A 17,482-nucleotide genomic window follows, 5' to 3' on the forward strand; every position below is an offset into this window, starting at 1 on the left:
CTCTCTCCTCTCCTCTCCTCTCCTTCCTCTTCTCTCCTCTCTTTCCTTTCCTTTCCTTGCCTTTCCTTCCCCCACCCTTCCTCCCTCCCTCCCTTCCTCTCTCTTTCGCTCTCTCCTTCTCTCCTCTTTTTCTCTTTCTTTTCTTTCTTTCCTCTATGCCCAATGTGGGGTTTGAACATTTGACCCCAGATTAAGAGTCGCATGCTCTACTAACTGAGCCAACCAGGAGCCCCGACAGACTATTTTTGTAGCCATAAAATCTCCAGAATCTCCACCCCAGTGTTATGTGTTTGGTTTGATGAGAGAACAGTTACTTGTAAGTTACAGTAACATCAAGGGAATCATCTGGACAATTTCCCAGTTGTCTTCAAGTCCCTAAGGTGCTAGCAGAGCAGGTGCTCTGATCATGCAGGTGGTGAGGCACCTAGCGAGGCCTGGGCAGGCAGCAGCCCTTTCCCCAGTGCTGGAGCGTGGCCCAGGCTGGAGGACATAAGACTTGCGTGGGACTGTGGTGAGCTAGCACAGTTCATCCAGAGGGCCGGCTCCTGGTTTGCTGTCCAATCCTCGCATAGAAGCAGGTGGCCAGGCAGGCCCCCCAAGGGGATTCCTTGCCCTGCCTTTTTATTTATTTATTTATTTATTTATTTATTTATTAAGATTTTATTTTTCAGTAATCTCTACACTCAACATGGGGGCTCAAACTTCCAACCCGGAGACCAAGAGTTGCGTGCTGTGCGGACAGCCAGCCGGGCGCCCCCTCCCCCACTTGGCCCTGCTTTTATGTTCTCTTTTTTTTTTTTTTTTAAAGATTTTATTTATTTATTTGACAGAGAGAGAGACACAGCGAGAGAGGGAACACAAGCCGGGGTGGGGGGGAGAGGGAGAAGCAGGCTCCCCGCGGAGCAGGGAGCCCGATGTGGGGCTCGATCCCAGGACCCTGGGACCATGACCTGAGCCGAAGGCAGCCGCTTAACGACTGAGCCACCCAGGGGCCCCAATGTTCTCTTTGTCATTGTTGCTTTTGTAAAAAACTCCCCCCACCCAGGTTTATTGAGATATAACTGACATATAGGATTGTGTAAATTTAAGGTGCACATGAGTTGATGCAATATTATGTATATATTGCCGAACTGTTAACTAGCACCTACGGTTACCATTTCTTTTTTGTGGTGAGAACATGGGAGATCTACTCTCAGCAAATTGCAAGTATACAACACAGCATTGTTAACTATAGTCGCCATGCTTACAGTAGGTCCCCAGAACAGATTTGTCATTGTGACTTCATTTTTTCCATGCAAGCGGAGGCAGCATGGAGTTGGTGGTGCTCCCAGCCTTTCGCTAAAAGGCTAAGAGCTGATAACGACGTGCTGGAGGGATCATTTGTGCATGGAGGATGCGGAATGAGGTTTGTCTGTGGTAGATCAGGGCCTGGGGCAGGTCTTGGGATCAACCAACCACCACTTGGACAGGGACTCAGTGTGTTCGTGAAGGAAGGAAGGAGGGAAGAGGTAAGAAAACGTAGGAGAGGAGAAAGCACAGAAGGAAGTTAGTAAAAAAGGAAGAAAGCAGAAAGAGAAGGACAGAGAGAAGGAAACAAGGGACAAGAGACGTTCTGGAGAAGCTGTGAGTTCTTACCCCTCATTGGCTCTGCGTTTCTCCACCTGCCGCCTGGCCACCAGGGACTATCCGGCTAATTCAGGTTTTTCTGAGCACTCGCTCACACTGCGTAGCGGACTTCCTGTTTTGTCTGAGCCTCACCCCAATCCTGCAGGGGGGCTACCACTCTCCCCACTTTCCAAAAGGAGAAACGGAGGCTCCGAGGGGGTAAGGCAACATGCCCGAGGCCTAAAGTGGCCTGAAGAGCAGGACCTGCTCCCGTGCGGTGATGCAGGTGTCTGCCTCTCTCTCACACTCACCGACTCAGGGTTCTTGACAAAGACCTTGGTGCTCCCCATCTGGTACTGGTCTGGCTCCATGTTGACCGCCCGGAGCAGGTGCTGGACGCCCTGACGTTCATCCCCACGCCACTGGGGCCACGTCTCAGGGGTCAGAATGGCGTACCTGGAGGCAGAGGGTGTGGAAGGGTTTGGGGTCCCTGCTGGCAGTCCCTCTGCGGGGTGGTGGGGAGGGCCTGGGGCAGGCGGGGGAGCCTCACCTCTGCAGGAACTTGGAGAACTGGCGGCGGTAGGCGAAGCCAGCCCGGCGCACCCTGATGTTCTCCTTCAGGCCCAGGTACTCCACCTGGTGCTTGACCCTAAGGGGGAAGGCACTGTGAGTCCCCTGGGGGATACTCCCTGGTCCTGGGTGTGAGTGGGTGCTGCTGAGCAGGGCTGGAGAGGGCAGATGTGAGACCAGGGGGGTCTGGATTCGTGCTGGGGGCAGTTTGGGGGGTGACTTCAGTGTCTGGGAGTCAGTTCTGTGGAGTGGGGGCCTAGCTTCTGGGGGGAGGGGTCTGTGTGAGTTCTGTGGTCAGTTCCAGGGTTAATTCTAGGGGTGCGTCCTAGGGTCTGGGGACAGAGGGGACTGTGCGAATCCCTGGGTCACCCGACGCTCAGTTCCGCTCATCCCTGCAGTCCGGAGGGTCTTGGTCAGTGCTGGGTAGAACCCCAGGACCCTGAGAGGTTTTGCGCTGGTCCTAGGGGTCATCCTCGGGATGGGTCCCATGACTCTGGGTGGGCTCTCGAGGGAGGGTCAGTCTGGGGGGACAGGCTGTGTGCATCGGTCCAGCTGGTAGTCACCTGCTCTCCTCCCAGTCACGGGGCTTCTTGGTCTCGTTCGGTTTGATGCAGCGAATATAGTGGGGCGTACATCTCTTCAGGGTGGCCACCAGGTCATTCGCTTGTTTCTGAGGTGGGGGAGAAGGCGGGGGTGGTGCACAGATGGGGCCCTTGGACCCTCTCTCCTCCCACCCTGGGTACAGGGTCAGGGGACAGAGAGACCCTGAGTGGGGGGCTGGCTCCCAGTGAGCCAAGGGGTCCGGTGTCCCTGGTCTGTGCATTCTTCCATTAGCACACACCATGGGGCTTGATATTGTGTGTGTACCTGATCCTTGAACCTCAGACTAGGAGCTCTCCTGTCTGCAGCACTCACTGCTTAATCTGGCGCGTAGTAAGTGCTCAGCAAATGTTTGTTGATGGAGTAACTGAGCACTCAAGACAACATGTTGCATAGAACATTTCTGCCTGTCCTGCTTTGGGAGTAGGGAATCATGTGTGTGTCCCTTGGGTTGTGCATTTTAGTCCCTTGGAGGAGACTAGAAAGGACATTGTTCCAGGCGGGGGGATTGGAGAGAGGGGCACGGGAGACCTCGATGTGGAGTGTGCTCTGCTGTGTGGTCCGGGCTGGTGACTGCTGCTGTGAGCCTTGGTCTCCCCATCCACCGGGTGGGACTAGTCCCATATGTGTAAAGTGTCCCGCGTTTGCAGCCAGGCCTGGCAGGGCTCAATGCGTGGTTATGAAGAGATTTTTTTTAGACTGGGACACCCAGTTGATAGCAGCACTATTCATAATAGGTTAAAGTGAAAACAACCTAAGTGTCCATCCACGGAGGAATGGATAGGAAAATGTGGTCCATTCATACGCTGGAAGATTTTTCAGCCTTAAAAAGGAAGGACATCCTGACACCTGCTACAACATGGACGAACTTTGAGGACATTATGCTGAGTGAGGTAAGCCAGACCCGTAAGGACACATCCCGCAGGACCCCACTCCCAGGAGGTCCCCAGAGGAGTCCCGTGCACAGAGACAGAGAGGACAGGGTGGGAGCCAGGGCTGGAGCAGGGGGTGGGGAGTCCGTGCTTCATGGGGACAGAGTCTCCACATGGGGAGATGGAAAGTTCTGGAGAAAGTTCTGGAGACAGTTTGGGGAGATGGAAAGTTTGGAGACAGATAGTGGGGGTGGTGGCACAATGGGAATGTGCTTCATGCCACTGAGCTCTGCACTTAACAATGGTTAAAATGGTACATTTTATGTATATTTTACCACAATTCAAATTAAAGCGGTAAGTAACCAAAAGACCAAAAAAATTATTGAGATGATGGTTCACTTTTGGATTTAGAGAGTTAGGGGGGACTTCAGGGAAACTGGTCCAACCTTCCCACTAGCCCCAGAGCTGGAAGAAGACCCTGCAGTACAGGGGGGTGCCAGAGAGAGGAGCGGAAGCTCCAGGACAAGACAGAGACAGACCCCAGCCCTCCCTATGCCCAGCTTCTCCTCTCCTGCCCCAGGCCCACCTTGATCTTGGAGCCAGCCGTGCTGGGGCGGCCCTTCTTGTCTACATCCAGCTTCTCAGGAAAGAGCATCCGGAGGAAGGCCCTAAGCAGGGGGGACAGGAGGAATCAGAGGTGCAGCTGAACCTTGGGCGCTAGCATAGTTCTCCCTGAGTGTGGGGGGTGTAATGGTGAGAACCGCAGAGTTCGTTTTGTCCTTGTGGTTCCTTGATCTATTTGCACTGTTCCTTCTGCTGCTACGACCACGCACGACTTGGGTAGCAAGTAAAGTAGAACAAAGTTCAGTTCAGTAGGAATGTCCCTCTAGGGCTGCAACATCTCAGCATCTCGGGCTTTAGGGGCAGGTCCCCTTGTAGGAATGATCCTACACGCACAGGCTCACATGCGTGAGCGAAGAGATACAAGCGTGCTCGCTGCCTGTGGTAGTCCTAGATAGGCCCAGTCTGATTGCCCATCAGCAGGGGATTGCTTCGACATTTTTTGCTCCAGTCACAATCCCCTCCCTCATCTCCTCAGTGAGGTCTTCCCCGACCGCCATAACGCAGAACGAGTGCACTGCTCATCCATACATATTCGGGAGGATGAAAGAGTTCTGGAACGAGGGAGTGGGGATGGTTGCGTTGTGAATGTGCCTCATGTTACTGAGCTGTACAATGCAAAATGGTGAAGAAGGTGAACTTTATAGTGTATTTTATCACACTTAAAAGAAAGTAAAAAAAAAAAAAAAAAGAGTGAATGATGCCCACCACACGCTCTAGCCCTTTATCAACGTAGTTTTTCTATCCAGTGCTTGCCCCAGTGGACACCAGAATCACCAGGAGAGCTTGTGAAAACACGGCTGGCTGGGCCCCCACCCGGTTCCTCTCGAGTTTCTCATTCACATATCTGGGCTGTGGTACTGCTGCCGCTGGTTCAGGAACCCTACTTTGAGAACCACGGCTCTGTGCTTTCCAATATGGCGGCCCCTGGTCACTGGTTATCGAGGCCCTTGAGACTTGGCCTGTCTGAATCATGATGCACTGGGAGTGTTAAAATGCATACCAGATTTCAAAGAGTACCGCAGTATGGGGCAAGAGAGTGTAGTTCATTCATTCTTAATTGATTCATATTCATTCATCATTAATTTTTATATGGATTGCATGTCGAAATGATATTTTGGGTATATTGGGTATACGAAAACATTTTTAAATGTCATCTATTCACCTTTTTACTTTTTTTAAAGTTTATTTATTTAAGTCATCGCTACCCCCCCAAGGTGGGGCTCGAACTCACGACCCCAAGATGAAGAGTTGCGTGCTCTTCTGACTGAGCCAGCCAGGTGCCTCTCACCTTTTTACTTTTTAACTGTGCTTATTAGAAAATTTAAAATTACATGCTGGGACGCCTGGGGGGCTCAGTGGGTTAAGCGTCTGCCTTCAGCTCAGGTCATGATCCCAGGGTCCTGGGATTGGGTCCTGCATCGGGCTCCCTGCTCAGTGGGGAGCCTGCTTCCCCCTCTGCCTGCCATTCCCCCTGCTTGTGCTGTCTCTCTGACAAATAAATAAATAAAATCTTTTTTAAAAAAAGAAAAATTTTAAATTACACATGTAACGGGTAGAGGGATCGACCGCCATTTGGCACGAGGGATCTTTTGGGTGTGATGCAAATGTTCCCAATTGGGTAGTGGTCATGGTTGCACAGCTCTATACATTTCCAAAGAATCACTTCTGAAGTTGGGCACGTTTCATGGCATGCAAATTGTACATGAGGGCGGTTGTTTTAAAGTCATGATGTGTGTAGCCCAGATTCTACATGGATGTGGAATGTAACAGACAGCGAGGCTCTAGATCGCTGAATCTCAAACTCAAATGTGCACATGGTTCTGGAGGAGGCACCGGGGGCATCTTGTTACAGTGCAGATCCTGATGTCGTAGGTCTGGGGCGGAGCCTGAGAGTCTGCATTTGTACCCAGCTCAGAGGATGCTCCTGTTGCTGGTCCAGGAGCCGTAATTTCAGCCTCTTACCGACCACTGTCTTATGCCTTTCACGCGATGCTATATTCTATTTGCCTTTTTTTCTTCCAGTTCCATGCCTGCCTCCCCACTTGGCTCTCCACTCAGTGAGAGCAGCCGTGTTCTCTGACCTCTCCAGTGTCCTTCCCCACAGGTTCCAATAAATGGTGCTTGGCACATGGCAGAGCTTGAGTAAAGTTTGGAGGTTAAAAAGGCAAAAAATGGAACCCGGTATGCAGCTGTGGTCAGGGAGATGGATCCATATGTGTTAATGCAGAGAAATGCAGGGTGTGATGTGTTTTCACGGTGTACCACAGGACACCGTCTACACCCTGCATGGACTGGGCTTGCATGGGGGAGGATTGGATGGGCCATAAGGAACCGCCCCTAATGCTGTCCTTACTTCTTCCTGTGGACCTCAGGCTCCTGTTTAGTCAGACCCGGTCACTAGAAACACTGTCCCTGCGGACAGCCACCCCCCACAAGGCATGATGGGAACTCCCAGGAAGATGGAGAGCTTCCCGGCCTCCCCCCATCCCTAAGCGGATTTGTGCCCGGAGGCCACTCACTGCTCACTGGTCTGCATCAGCTCTATGAGGTCAGAGAAGAGAACATCCCGGTTCCTCTCACAAAAACCGTTAACATCGTAGGAGACCTGGAGAGAGAGAGACAGTGTTGGGGGAATGAGGGGCTGAGACCTGGGGGGCTGCTTACAGCCCAGGTGGTCAGGGGTCCTGTGGGGACCTGCCCTGGGGGACAAGATGGAGCGGTACCTATAGTTCACAATAAGGGGCAGGAGGCTGCAGCATGGGCTTGGGGTCCCTGGAGGTCTGATGTTCAAGTGCAGATTGGAGGGCTGGGGCTGCAGCTTGGGCCAGAGGCAGGGGGAGGCAGCAGTTCTAGCCCAGAGTGGGGGATGAGGTGCTGCAGCCTGGACAGAGGGTCCCTGGGGGTCTGCTGTTTAATTTGAAGTCAGGAGGTCAGATTGAGTATCTGTGTTGTGGTCAATTGAGGGGCTGGGATTGGTGTCAGGAGGGTTCGAGCACTGGCTGGGGATCCATGGGGGGCTTCAGTCTGGCTTGTAGGCTGGGTCTGCCATCCAAGGTGGGGGGCTCTCCATAGTCCTGGTTGCTGCTATTCCCTGGCTGAAGGAACACAGGAGCTCTAGCCCAGTTTGGGGATTGGGGGGGCTGCAGGATGGCCAGGAGACCCCTGGGGCTGTCTGCTGCCCACTTGAGGTCAATGGGAGCGTCTATAGTCCTGTCAGTTGGGGAGGAGGACTGTGACCAGGGTCAGAGGCCGGCGGATTTCTATAGTCTTGGGTAGGGGTCTGTAGGGGGTTCCAGCCCATTTTGGAGGGCGGTGGCTTACAGCTTGGGCCTGGGGTCTTTGAGTTTGCGTCAGAAGGCTGTGTCCTGGGTCAGGGGGTTAGTGGGGTTTGCAGCTCAGATCGGGGTGTGGGATTCTGCTGCCCAATGTGGGGTCAATGGGAGGGAGTTTCTGTCCTGTTACGTGGAGCTGTCCTGTTAGTAAAGAGAGCTTGACCTTGGTCGGGGGCGAGTGGGGGTTTCCACAGCCCTAGCTGAAGGAACAGGGTGCGGGGCCAGGCCAGTTCCTGGGGGGTCAGTGGGAGGGGTGGAGAAAGGGGTCGTGAAGTTCGGCAGCTCTGGCTGGGAGGTCCCTGCGGGCTGCTGGGGAGGCGGCAGCCAGGTGGGACGGGCGGGGGGCGGGGCACACCGCGCACCTTGCCCGCGTAGTGGTGGATGACGAAGCCCGAGCTCCAGCTGTTGAAGTGCTCGTGGGTGCCCACCGCTGCCTGCAGCTTCTGCAGCAGGGTCTGGTCGGCGCCGCCGCCCGTGGCGTGCATGGTGGCGCACACGTCGTCCAGGACGCTCATGATGCCCGGCGGGCTCTGTGGGTGGGGGAGGTGGGCAGCGGCTCAGCCTGGCCCGGCCCTGCCCCCATCCCGTTCCCAGAATGGGGAGGGAGTGAAGGAGGCGGGGGGTGGGGGGCAAAGGGGGGGGATGCAAACACAAGAGCAAAAGTGGGGGTGGTGATGGTGTGCGGGACTGCTGTGGAAGCTAGTTGGGGTGAGGAGCCCCATAAAGGATCCATGCTCCTTTCCCTTCCCCAGACTGGGATGGCCTGGTGGGGGACCTGTCAGGGTTGACCCCTTTGTCCCTGAGCAGGCTGCCCTGGGGAAGGTTCGTTGAGTGAGTGGATGAGGCGGCTGGTGGGATATTTCGGTGTGCTCTGTCTGCCCTCAGCGGCGAGCAGGGTTAGAGAAGGGGCCCTAACCCACCCCCTCCTCTCCCGGGCCCAGCTCCAGACCCAGCAAGATGCACAGAGCTGGCCCAGTCCTCACCAGCTTGTTTTCAATGAGGTCGCACACGACTTTGTTGTTGAAATACTGGATGGGGGTCCAGCGGATGCCCTCCTGTACATATTCCTCCTGGGGAGCAGCAAAGGGGGCAGGGATGGGGGTGGGTGTCTGGGCAAGGATGTGCATGTTCCTAGAATGCGTGCTTCACAGGGGTGGGTGAAGGAGGTGTGGTGGGTGTCTCCCTATATCTCCCCATCTCATCACTCAGGACCATCTCCAGTAACAAAGCCTGTTGCCCTGTGTGGGGCAGGCTGGGACTGCCACCCCAGACCGCCCTTGACCACCGACAGACAGGAGCTGGTGGATAAATATCCTGGCTCCGTTGCTTCTGGGCTGGGTCAACTCGGGTCTGTGCTACAAAGCGTCCCCCCAGGGCTCAGCAGAAATTGGCCCCAACTGCCTGCAGTGTAACCTGCTCATCAATACACCCTATTCTGGCCTTTTTTTTTTTTTTAAGATTTATTTATTTATTTGTTCTTTTTTTAAAGATTTATTTATTTGTTTGTGGGGGGACAGGGACAGAGGGAGAGGGAGAGAGAGAATCCCAAGCAGACTCCCCACATGGAGCCCGACCTGGGGCTCGATCCTAGGACCCTGAGATCCTGACTTGACTGAAATCAAGAGTTGGACGCTTAACCGACTGAGCCACCCAGGCGTTTCCCCCCGCAACAACTTTTTTTTTTTAAAATATGTCTCCCGCTTCCTCACTCCTCTCCTGATATTTGCTCTGAATCCTTGTCTCAGGCTCTGCTTCTGTGGGATGGGTTGGATGAAAACAGCAGGAATTGTTGTGCCTCTCTTGCATGGCAGTCTCCCCAGCACTGCAAACTGCCTGGCGCACAGCAGGTGCTCAATAAATAATCACTGGAGGAATGACCAAAGAGGCTACGCCCCAGCCCTTGTCAAAGTCTTAGAGGCAGAGAACTGCTTCCACAGGAAATGTCATGACGGGGCCTGGACAGGTCAGCAGAGGGAGGTGGGAATGGGAGGCTGGAGGGGGGGGTTCCCCTGGTTGCTCAGCAGCCTTCATGGTCCTGCCCCCACCCTCCGTGTCCCCTGGCTCCTGGCTGCCCCTGCCCACCTGCTCAGCTTTCAGGGTGAGTTCGATAAAGATCTGCTGCAGCTTCTCGTTGACAAAGTTGATGCAGAACTGCTCAAAGCCGTTTTTCTGCCAAGGGAGGCCAAGGGTGCTGCCATCAGTGGGCTTATGCTGGAGCCTGCTGGGGCCACTGGGCTACCGCAGGAGGCTCAGGGAGGCACAGGGTGCGGGCTGGGGAGCAGAGGCCTTACCTGGAAGATCTCAAAGCCATAGATGTCAAGCACACCAATACTGTACTCCTCCTGGGGCTTCTGCATAGCCTGGTTGATGGCCTGCAATGTGGGTGGGGAGAGTAGGGGAGTGCCAGCTTGTCACCCTCTGCGTGGGCTCGGAACCACGTTCGTGGGCTGTGTCCTCTCTTGTCAGCTCCTCTCCTGCCTTCTCCAGCTCTCTGTCCCCCGCCCCCAGACACCGCACAAGAAACCCAGGTGTTAGAAATCCGGGTTCCTACCTTGGGAGTTCGCTTTGCCTCTTAACCATTCTGCACTTCTATTTTCCCATCTTTAAAATGGGGGTAATAACGGCAGCCACTCTGGAGGGCTTTATAAAGGCATTAAATTGACGCATGTAAAAACACTTGGAACGGTAGCTGGCGGAGGCTAAGTGTTCTGTAATGTTGGCTCCTAGAGCATTGTCATCATGTGTGGCCTTGACACGTCCAGTGCATCCCTTTGTCCTCCTGACAGCCCCCTTGTGGCTCTCAAATGCATCCATCTGTCTCCGTCCCCACAGCCCCAACCCCAGTCCAGGCCTGGATGGTTCCAGCAGCCCCCTCCCTCCCGGGCTCTGTGCCACAGCCAGATGGAGCCTCCTCCTAAATCTTCCACCTGATCCCCTCCTGCCCCTGCTTGATGCCTCCCATTGCCGGGAATTGGTCAGGTGACTGTCAAGCCTGCCTTCCACACTTGGCTGGTCTAAGCCCAGGGCGCTGTGGGGCAGGGCCTCTCCCACTCCCCGGCCCCGGCCCCTCTCACCTCCACGAGAAAGTCGAAGAGACGGGCGTAGAGCCCCTTGGCCAGGGCATCGCGGGTGTAGGCCGCCTGCTCCACATTGAGGGTCACGTCGATGGACTCGCTGCGTCCGCCCCAGCGGCTGTCCATCTTGCGGCTGGTGAGCTTCTCCTGTAGCCGCCTGCTGTCGATGCCCAGCAGGTAGGCAGGAAAGGCCAGAACTGCCAGGGTTGGGGGGAAAGAGAGCAGCCAGTTAGGCTCTGGGGCCTCCTGTGGTACTTCCGTCGCCCTCCTTTGTGCCCAGTGACACAGATATTGTCCTCGTGGGTTCTTACCCTCCTGGGACCCTTCTTAGGAGGAAGCAGTTGGGACACACACATCCACCCCGCCCTCCCCAGCACCCACACTCACGGTCCACACTCTCCACCCGGGCGTAGTTCCCATCTTCACAGAAGCTGATGTTTCCCAAGTGCAAGATTCCCGCCACCAGCTGCAGGACCAGCTGCTGGATGTTGGGCGGGATCCCGATGACCTGCATGGCATTCTGCAGGCACACAGGGGCAGAACCTGTACCACGATCGCCCTCCCGGGTTAGGCTTCTGGGGCCACAGCACGGACGCAGGGAGTCAGGACACCTGGATCCCTGTCTTGCTTATTTCACCCACTCGCTATGTGGCCTGAGGCAAGTCCCTGCCCCTCTCTGGGCCTCGGCTTTCTAGAGTGGTGGTCACTGCTCACCAAAGTCTCACTGAAGTCGCTCCGGTCATCGGTGCCATCCACCTTGTAGGTGTCCGATTGGAGGTAGTAATAGTAGTCGGGGGTCATGAGCCCCAGGTTCTGCCGCTGCTCCTGGGAGGCTCCTTCCAGCAGCTGGAGGGCGAGCAATGCTCATGCATCTGGCATTGGACTGGCACAGCCCTTGTGATGCCCCGGTCCTCACTGTCCTGGGCTCTGGGACACTAACCCTCCCATGTCTCCCCTTGGGCTCTCCCTCTGCCCCAGCCTCACCCTCACGGCCCCTTTCCTTGCACCTGATAGTAGATGTGGAAGTTCCTCTCGTTTTCGTTCTGCATGACCACACGGGATTTCTCTAGCAGGAAGTTGGAGATCTTGCCCCCGTCCGGCTCCCCGCCACGGCTGAACTGGATCTCAAAGTATTTGCCCTGAAGCCGAGAGAGCCAGATGAGGCGCCCAGGGTTCCCCGAGGGTGCAGGTAGGGGAGGAATTGAGGATGGGTCTTAGGAGTCCAGCCTCTTTCCCACGTGATCTCAACTCTCCTCTCTCCACCTCCCACTTACGGACTGGTTGCTCTCTGCATCAGCTCCTTCCCTCCAGTCTCTGTTTAAGCTGCTCCTTCTCTAGTAACTTCCCCTCATCAGGGCATCCAGCCCTGTGCCTGGCACATAGAAGTACCCCATTTTATTGACCACTTTCCTGGTCCTTCGACCCCAACACAGAGGCCTCCGTGTCTCTTCGGGCTGCTGCTGGTTTCAGTGATCCTGGCTGTCCCTCACAGGTTGTCCCTGAGCCCAGAGCGAGGGCCCCACAAGCCCCTTCTTTGGTCTCTGACAATATCTGGGTTCTACTCTGGCCAGAAGTTGGAGGGCAGAGAAGCCCCCTTACTTTTTCCTTTCTGCCACTGTCATGCAATGACAATACCCATTACATCATCCCACTACACAGACACCTGTAATACAAGACATATACCTATTCTCTTGTACAATAAAATAATATAAAACATAACTATGTGTTGGAGGTTCATCCATGTTGTTGTGTGTATCAATAGTTTGAAAATATATACTGTTTGATTCCATTTATATAAAGTTCTAGAACAGCTGAAAAATGGTGGGAAAAAAAAAAAAGACCCAGAGGAGTGGTTGCTTCTGGGATGAGGTGGGAATAAAGGTTGACTGAAAAGGGAGGGAACTTTCTGGAGTGACGGTGATGTTCTGTGTGTTGATAAGGCTTTGGTTGCACAGATGTATGCATTTTTCTAAACTCGGTGAATGGTCCACTTTAGATTTATGTGTTTTGCTATATGCAAATTTTACTTTAAAAGAAATGAAAGAGCACTGCAAATTTATATTGGACTATAATTAATGATCTGCATGCTGACGTGTTGGCAGGGCAGAAAGTATGGTGTCTGCTGTCTTACTTTTTAGTGCATCAAAAAAAAAAAAAAAGATGAATAGGGGCACCTGGCTGGCTCAGTCAGTGGAGTGTGTGACTCTTAAACTCAGGGTTGTGAGTTCAAGCCCCACATTGGGTGTGGAGCTTACTTTAAAAAAAATGAACAGATGGAGATATGATAAAGTGAGTATAGCAAAATGTTAACGATAGAATCTCGGAGATGGACATCAGGTGTTCACTATACCATTCTCCCAATTTTTCTGTTTTATTTATTTTTTTAAAGTAGGCTCCACGTCCAGTATGGAGCCCAATGCGGGGCCCGAACTCATGACCTTGAAACCAAGAGTTGGATGCTCAACTGACTGGGCCACCCGGGTGCCCCATTAAAAATTTTAATAATAAAATGTTGAGGAAAATACTTAAAATATAATTACAAACAATGAATCATGGAACACTATATCTAAAACTAATGATGTAATGTATGGGGATTAACATAACAATAAAAAAATTTAAAAAAAATAATTACATGATGAATATGTTAGACATAAAAATATAATTAATAATATTTAGGGGAATAAAAATCTTATTAGTGTATGGAATTTATTAAATCATTTCATGTGTAGGTATTGGACTGGAATTATTGAGGTCTGTGAGATGGGTATTAACATCATCCCCATTTTATGGATGAGAAAACAGGAGCCTCAGGAGGTTTAAGCTACTGAAACATTATTTTTGTTTTTGTTTTCCAAGCCACAAATCTAAATAGTGACAGAATCAGACCATAAATCCAGATCTGTTGGCCTATTCTGTCTTCCATTAGGCTCAGCACTAACACCTGACACAAAGAAGGAGCCCAAGAACAATTTGTTGAAAGAAAGAATGAATGAGAGAATTGGGAACTGAACTGTGAATAGGAACGGATGTAGCATGGTCACAGCCAGGGAAATATTTAAGAATGTTACAAGTCAATGGGGCGCCTGGGTGGCTCAGTCGTTAAGCGTCTGCCTTCGGCTCAGGTCATGATCCTGGGGTCCTGGGATCGAGCCCCGCATCGGGTTCCCTGCTCGGCGGGAAGCCTGCTTCTCCCTCTCCCACTCCCCCTGCTTGTGTTCTCTCTCTCTCTGTCAAATAAATAAATAAAATCTTTAAAAAAAAAAAAAAAAAAAGAATGTTACAAGTCAAGGCTTCTACAGTTCAGCTGATGGGGGAGTCTTTTCGGGACTATAAGCAGGAAGTGAGTCTCCTATAAGCAGGAAGTGAGTCTCCTATAAGCAGGAAGTGAGTCTCCCATCCAGGAGCAGGGAGTTCCTATGTTATTGAGAACACAGGTGTGTGTGTGTGTGTGTGTGTGTGTGTGTGTGTGTGTGTCTGTGTGTGTATGGAGGGAGCAGTTGCTCCAAAGCGGGGCTGCAGACTCACAAAGCGGCTGGAATTGTTGTTGCGCACGGTCTTGGCATTGCCGAAGGCCTCCAGCAGTGGGTTTGATTGCAGGATGATATCCTTCACGTGCTGGGGGCAGAGGCAGGTGGAGGTGGGAAGAGGTCAGGACGAGGTAGGTTGTCGTGGGGGTTAATTACTGTGCTCCTGGGGAGACCCAGCCCGTCCTTCTGTTCTCCCCTCACCTGGACCTTCTCACCCCCGCCAGACACCTTGGAGATGTAGCCCATGATGTATTTGGCTGCCACGGTCTTCCCAGCTCCGCTCTCTCCACTGGGGGTGGGTGAGGGAAGGAATGATCAACAGTCATTGGGGAGGGAAGGTTGGGGGGGATAAGCACCCTTTCTAGTGCCTGATCATTCATTCATTCATTCGTTCATTCATTCATTCCCTACTGTGTGCCAGGCACTATACCAGATTCTTGGGAAACAATAGTGAACAAGACAGACAAAAATCCCTACTGTCTCAGAGCTGACATTTCGAATGGACAGATGGACAATAACAGAATGAATGAATAAATATATCATGGGTCGGGGGTGATAAGGAAAGTAAAGCAGGGCCAGGGGCAGAGAGGGACAGTAAGGTTCTGTTTGGATCAGGAGTTCTGAGCAAAGTTCCCTAGGGTGCTGAGGCTGTTGTGGGGCCTGGGCAGGAGGGTGTGGAGACCCCCCCCACTCTGTACCTGATGATGACACACTGGTTCTCATAGTCAATGAGCATGTTGCGATACATGTTGTCCGTGAGGGCATAGATGTGTGGGGGATTCTCGTACTGAGCCTGATGGGGAAGGTCAGGTCTTAGCCCAGGGCTAGGGGCTGGGGGTCCCGGGGCTATGCCTCCCACCTGGCCCCGGTCTTACCGCGCCCTGGTAGAGGTCGATCTCGCGGTCAGTGAAGTAAGGCATCTGCTTGAAGGGGTTTACGGAGATGAGCACCGAGCCAATATAGGTCTGGAGTGCCGTTAAGGGCTGTGCGGTGTTCTGGCTGGCTTTGTTCCTCATGGGCCCCTGTCCCCTAAATCCTAATCCCCTGGGGCCTCCAGAGTCCCACTGCTCAGAGCGAGAGATGGAGATACTCAGATGTGCTCTGGGTCTCTTCGGGAAAACACAGAGCTGGGTCCAGAAAGGAGAGATGGAATGTACTGTGGCTGAGCTATCCAGGGCAGAGGGAGAAGTGAGGACCCCAGCCGCCCCCAAGCAGAGCCCTGCTGTCACTCCCATCTGTCCCCTCCTCCCACCCGATGCTCTCACTGCCCATCCCTCCTTCTGCTCATTTGCTCAGGCATCTGTCCGTCCCTTCCGTGCTGCAGTCTCTCTGCCGCCCTTCCCTGCGTTCATCCACATGCCATCCCTCCCTCCACTGGTCAGTCACCCTCCTGTCCCTGTCTCCATCATCTGCCCACCCCCACCCACGGCCCAGGGTACAAAGATGTAGTCGTCCATGAAGCGCTTGCGGAGGTTGCCCACGATGGCGTCCTCGGTGATCTGGGGCAGCAACACCATGTCATCCACGCCGCTCTGCTTCACGTTGTGGCTCTGCCAGTGGAAGCGCTCCTTGCTGCCCTGGGGTGGGGGTGGCCAGATGGGAGTGAGCCCCTGCCAGGGGCGGGGGTGGGGTGGGGGGGAGGGCGCGGTGGGGGTGGTCCTGATGTCTCAGTGCCCCCGCCTGGCTCACCTCCATCACCTCCTTCTGATTCCGCCTCACCTCAGCCACCGGCCAGCCTCCTTCCCCAATTCAGGGACACCGGGAGAGGTGGGCGAGGTGGAGTCCGGGCTCCCTGCCCCAGAGGAGGGGGCTCTGTCCTCCCATCCCTCCACCTAGTGTCCCACTGTCACGGATGCCAGGCCCTGGGGTGGGGGGCAGTGTGCTTGGGGCTCTGGCGGCTGTGGGAGGGGAGAAGGGGGCCGGGGGAGGCTTGTTTGGGGGGGTTGACTCACCCTCCTTCTCACTTCTCTGTGGCATTTGACCTGCCGCCCACCCTTCCACCTCTAGATGGCCTCCTTCCTCTTCCTCTCCTCCTCCCTCATGGTCACGCATCCTAGCCTGTCCTGGCTGTGACCTCTGTCCTCTGTGCCCCTCTGGCTGGCCGTGACCCTGCTCCTCGGCCCCCACAGCTTTCCCTTCTCATTTCCTCCCTAAGTTTTTTTTTTTTTTTTTTTTTTTAAATCAGGTCAGACTTTCCTTAGGCCCCTGGGAGGAGACTCAGACACAGGCTCCCCCCCAACAGACCCCTCCTCCAGGAAGCCTGCCTGGAATGTTTTCTCTTTTCAGCCCGACTGAGCTCATCCAGCGCCTTGGACACTTAAACATACTGGCTGTCTCAGGTGCGCTCTGTTCACTATACCCCTGCCATGGAGGAGTCTGGCAAACAGGTGAGTGATGGCGGCCTGGAGCTTCCCTGGCAGGCGTGCTCATGCCTACATGAGATGTCCCCCCTCCAGGAAACCCCTCATTCTCAGACCAGGAGCTCTTAGAGGGCAGGGACTGGGACTGAGTCCTTTCTCAGCTCTAGAAGGGATGACCTGATGGATGAACAGGGAACAGTGGCAAAGAAAGAAACCCAGCTTCAGAGGAACACCCAAGAGCAAAGGATGCTGGGAATCAGAGGCAAGTCCTCAAAGCTGACCAGTGTTTGCCACACAGATTCCGGGGAAGAGAGATGGTGCGTGGGGCGGAGAGGATGTAGGCGGGCGTGGAGGACAGAGGTGGAGGAGGGGCCAGTCTCTCTTGGGGACCCTGGGGAATTCCTGAGCGGGGGAGGTGCAAGGTCACATTCTGGACATGCTGACAGCCAGAGCAGGGTTCATTGAGGAACGCCCACAGACATTAAATGAGGCCAGTTTTTGGTGGGGGGTAGATCTGGGTTCCAATCCAGGTGGGGTGATCCAACACCACTCTGAGCCTCAGTGGCCTCATCTGTGCAATGGGAGAAGCAGCCTCACTTTCCAGGGCTAACGGGAGGGAGTAAACTGCTCTGGGGTACAAAATCCAAAATGGGGTGAGGGGCTGGCACTCCTCTCCAGCCCAAGGAATGGTGAGGACGGGCCCCGGGTGAGGGGCACTGGACGGAATTAACATTCACCGAGCGCCTATGACATGCTTGCTGCTGGGGGGCCGGGGGTGAAGCCAATATTAGGAGCAGTCCTCACGGCAGCTCAGGGGAGTCTAGGGGCAGAAATGGAGGTTCGAGAAGTGTTTGACACTTGACTACGGACCCGGCTCAGTTGTCTCCGAGGGTGTGGGACTGGAGTCTGGATCCATCT

At 54.0% G+C, this 17,482-nt stretch overlaps 1 protein-coding gene across 1 annotated transcript in view; it reads right to left on the reverse strand.

Annotated features, from left to right (window-relative positions):
* The window catches only part of MYO1F (myosin IF), a 32,187-nt gene that overhangs the window by 8,193 nt on the left and 6,512 nt on the right, over positions 1 to 17,482 (reverse strand). Inside the window, exons 2-19 of the mRNA XM_036066064.2 lie at positions 15,644 to 15,781; positions 15,080 to 15,169; positions 14,903 to 14,997; positions 14,406 to 14,493; positions 14,203 to 14,292; positions 11,685 to 11,816; positions 11,392 to 11,523; positions 11,065 to 11,197; positions 10,678 to 10,874; positions 9,895 to 9,975; positions 9,686 to 9,772; positions 8,587 to 8,673; positions 7,966 to 8,133; positions 6,791 to 6,876; positions 4,234 to 4,315; positions 2,739 to 2,845; positions 2,156 to 2,254; positions 1,917 to 2,061 (exon numbers count right to left, since the gene is read on the reverse strand). Of these exons, the coding sequence (XP_035921957.2) occupies positions 1,917 to 2,061; positions 2,156 to 2,254; positions 2,739 to 2,845; positions 4,234 to 4,315; positions 6,791 to 6,876; positions 7,966 to 8,133; positions 8,587 to 8,673; positions 9,686 to 9,772; positions 9,895 to 9,975; positions 10,678 to 10,874; positions 11,065 to 11,197; positions 11,392 to 11,523; positions 11,685 to 11,816; positions 14,203 to 14,292; positions 14,406 to 14,493; positions 14,903 to 14,997; positions 15,080 to 15,169; positions 15,644 to 15,781 (2,037 nt within the window). The remainder of the gene's footprint in view (positions 1 to 1,916; positions 2,062 to 2,155; positions 2,255 to 2,738; positions 2,846 to 4,233; positions 4,316 to 6,790; positions 6,877 to 7,965; positions 8,134 to 8,586; positions 8,674 to 9,685; positions 9,773 to 9,894; positions 9,976 to 10,677; positions 10,875 to 11,064; positions 11,198 to 11,391; positions 11,524 to 11,684; positions 11,817 to 14,202; positions 14,293 to 14,405; positions 14,494 to 14,902; positions 14,998 to 15,079; positions 15,170 to 15,643; positions 15,782 to 17,482) is intronic.

Source organism: Halichoerus grypus, chromosome 1 (genome assembly GCF_964656455.1).
Source record: "Halichoerus grypus chromosome 1, mHalGry1.hap1.1, whole genome shotgun sequence".
NCBI lineage: Eukaryota > Metazoa > Chordata > Mammalia > Carnivora > Phocidae > Halichoerus > Halichoerus grypus.